The following is a 3,518-nucleotide window of genomic DNA, read 5'->3' as shown; positions in this document are numbered from 1 at the left end:
CCAATCTTCAAATTTTTTTTTTTTATGCTCAACATAAGAAGGCAACTCGTACAGGTTTGGAACGACATGAGGGTGAGTAAATGATGACAGAATTTACAATTTTGGGTGAACTATCCCTTTAAGAGGCGTGAGGCTCAAAATGAAGCAGAGTGCCTAAAACCCATGTGAAAATGGAACACGCTGCTTCTTGTGTCTTACCAGTGGTAAAGAAATGATTACATGTATTTATGGTGATCTAATAAGAGTTTTGTTTTGTGCTTTTTGTTTTTTACTTTTATTTTTTACTTAGTTTATTTGACCTTTTTGTTACAAATTATATTATCAGTATAAGAATTTAAGTGAAAACCATGACATAATGAAAGTTATCACTGTCCACCTATTTGTTTACATTTCATTAATGAATAATACTGATCAAATACTACTGCTTTCTTTTACTTTACATTTGTTTAAAACCAAAGCTTCATGTATTTTAAGGTTTACATGAAGAAAATCATAGTTTTTCAGTATTGTCTCAGCCCTTGGAACCCCACTGCAGTTTATTAGACTGATCGTGAGGTATTATGTATAGATATATAGTCTTGTTGCATTAATAGGTTTGCGTAAATCAGCTATTTAGGCCCAATCCCAGTTCTATTTTATACCCCTTCCCCTTCCCCTACCCCTCCGCCTAGGGGTGAAAATATTCCCCTAAGAATTGGGACACCACTACTATACGTCTCTCGTCATCATACGTCGTCTAGCTCCTACAATACACACACCTATACTGGTGTGCTGGTGTGCATTAGAGCCTTTAATTACTGTTCTATATTAATGTGCTGCTTACTGACACACACACACATATCGGAGATCGCGCAGCTCACACATCCAGGAGAGAAGAAACTTGTCAATGCTGCCCCGCAACTTTTATTAGTAAGTTTAAATATCGAATCGCTACATTATATTTTCAATCATATTTATTTTTTAAATGAGATTTTAACGAGAGGATAAAATCGCCGTTTTGAAGTAAACTCACTCGTTGTAAAGAGAGGCGCACAGACACGCATACACGCAACTTTCATCTCTCTCTCGAATTGGCAATATTTGAGAAAAGGGTTCTCAACGATTTTTAATTATTGGGGGGACTAGCCCCCCTCAATGTCTATGGTGGTTATCGCCCTGATCAGACATGAAAATATGTTGTGGCACTATCGTGCAGTCTGTAATGATATGACGTTAGCAAACTTTAGCGATTTTTTGCAAACATCTCTTTGAGTAACATGACCGTAAATATGAACTTGATTGAACGTAACATAAAACAAATGATTACTTTACCTTAAAATCTTTATTAATGCCAAAATTGCTTACATTTATGTGTCTTTTTGTTCGCTCGGGCAGCCATGTTGCCACTGAAGCCGGTTTACGCGGAGATAATTCATACCCCTTCGTTTGAAGTGTGGTCCCGAAAAATCTTCGTTTGAAGGGCTATCTGGCCCTTCCCCTACCCCTTCAACCAAAAGAGAATCGAGACACCCCTACCCCTTCACGTGAACGCGTGAAACGGGAAAGGGGAAGGGCTTAGGGGGAGAATTGGGATTGGGCCATAGTATCAACTTTGGCTCATCCAATCACATTTTAGCACGAACATAGTTTTACAAATTAGACTTTAATGATAATCTCCTACTACATCTAATTAAAAGATAAACTTGCTTAAAACCGACCAGGGAATTCAATATTTACTATTTATCTCTCCTTCAATTAATAACCAACCGGAGTTACTCATGCATGCGATCACTGATGGTGATATGTTAGGAACTAGCTATCAGCATTAACAGACATCAATGTCCCATTAAGTCTTCTTTTTCCTTGGATGATTATATCTCAGGTTCCAGGTAGAAGCGGGGCTCCAGGGGTGGGCCCGTTGTAAACAGGCCCGAGCAGCTCGTCTCTGGTCTCATTATCAGCTTTAGGCTGCTGCAGATAACATTAGCTGTAATTACCCCCTGCACCGACTCAGTCATTTATCAGTGCTAACTAACTCCAGCCTGGAGGAACTCAGCTGCAGTTACTGTATGCCAGCTAAACTTGGTGTATCTATTAATCCATTCATGGAAAATAAATGCCTTTTGTGTGATTAAATAGGCGAGACTGAGCATGAAACCTTGTCCTCTTTTTGAAACGGTTGATAAGGGAGTAGTCTTATCTAGATATTGTTATTTTTTTTGTGTGTGTGTGTTTTTTTTATGTATGTAGAACTGGACGAAGAAGCAAAGGCTCTTCAGGAACGACTAAACTCCATCTGCAAGCCAGTGGTAAGGGGATGATTTTATTTTAATGTTCATTTGTTAATATTTATGTGCATATTTTGATTTTCATTTAATGTTAACCCATAGTTTTCTTAAGCATTTTTAGCAGTTGCCTAGTATTTTAATATATATAAACACACTAAATTAACACTTTTATTCAGCAAGGAACTGTTAAAATTATTAAAAGTGACAGTAAAGACATGTATACCATCAATATTTCTCTTTCAAACTAATGCTTTGTTTTACTTTCTATTCACTAAAGGTTAAAGGATCGTAAAAAATTTTATGGTTGCCACAAAAATATTAAAACACGCTTGTTTTCAATAATAAATGTTTCTTGAGCAGCAAATCAGCATATTAGAATGATATCTGAAGAATCGTGGTGGCTGCTGAAAATTCAGCTTTGCATCACATTAATAAATTTCAACTAGCAATGCTTTATTTACTCTACAGTTTATTCTACAGCTAAATGTTAATACAGGATAAGTTATTTTAAATAAACATATTTTAATAAAATTGTATGTTTAGAAAAAAACATCGATAAGCAGGCGAGCCACAGAAGATTGGCAGATTTATCCAGAGATGAAGCAGACCAAATGTTACCTTTCAAGTCTGATGAAGTTTAAATATATTTTTCTGCTTGCTTAGAATCTAGCCATGCCTTTAAATAATTTAAAAATAGATAATGGCTAGGTGTAGTGCTGGGCGGTATACCGGTTCATACCGAATACCGGTGTTTATTTTTGTTATGATATGAATTTTTTAAATACTGCAATATGTCACTTAAACAACGTTCGGAACGCGACACTGTTTGAAAGGGGTCCTTTTTCACTGTTGCACTGTGGTGAGGGAACAGCTGTATGTGTTACTAAGCGTGAAAGTTCCGAAACTGAAGCTGTAGAACTAATAGAACATGATGACACAGAAGAGCTCATCCACAATATCCACACTGACCGCCACAAATATCCACCGTCCCCTGCCATCAGCTCCCACGTCTCACAAACACACAAGCGCGACTTTAGCACTAGATTTAGCAACTTTCAGACCCTTTTAGCGGATTTTTTTTCCATAGAATATTCATACTGACAAACCTAGCGACTTTTTTTGGATAAACCTTAGCTATGGTTCAGTTGGAAGATTTCGCCAGTGCTGTCCCGCGAACGCGAGGTCTGACTTTCCCGGAGAAGTGTCACCTCTCTCGGCGTCTGTTCTGTGCAGTGAGCGGCAGAGAAGCAG

The 3,518-nt window shown here is 37.6% G+C and overlaps 1 protein-coding gene across 1 annotated transcript in view; it reads left to right on the top strand.

Annotated features, from left to right (window-relative positions):
- LOC107561755 (fibronectin type-III domain-containing protein 3A-like) overlaps positions 1-3,518 on the top strand; it is a 36,418-nt gene that overhangs the window by 2,700 nt on the left and 30,200 nt on the right. The window contains exon 4 of the mRNA XM_016246232.1: positions 2,230-2,288. Coding sequence (XP_016101718.1) covers positions 2,230-2,288 — 59 coding nt within the window. The remainder of the gene's footprint in view (positions 1-2,229; positions 2,289-3,518) is intronic.

Source organism: Sinocyclocheilus grahami, unplaced genomic scaffold, assembly GCF_001515645.1.
Source record: "Sinocyclocheilus grahami isolate Dianchi unplaced genomic scaffold, SAMN03320097.WGS_v1.1 scaffold790.1, whole genome shotgun sequence".
NCBI lineage: Eukaryota > Metazoa > Chordata > Actinopteri > Cypriniformes > Cyprinidae > Sinocyclocheilus > Sinocyclocheilus grahami.
The sequence above is the reverse complement of the archived record's forward strand: the minus strand, read 5'-3'. Positions and strand labels throughout refer to the sequence as shown.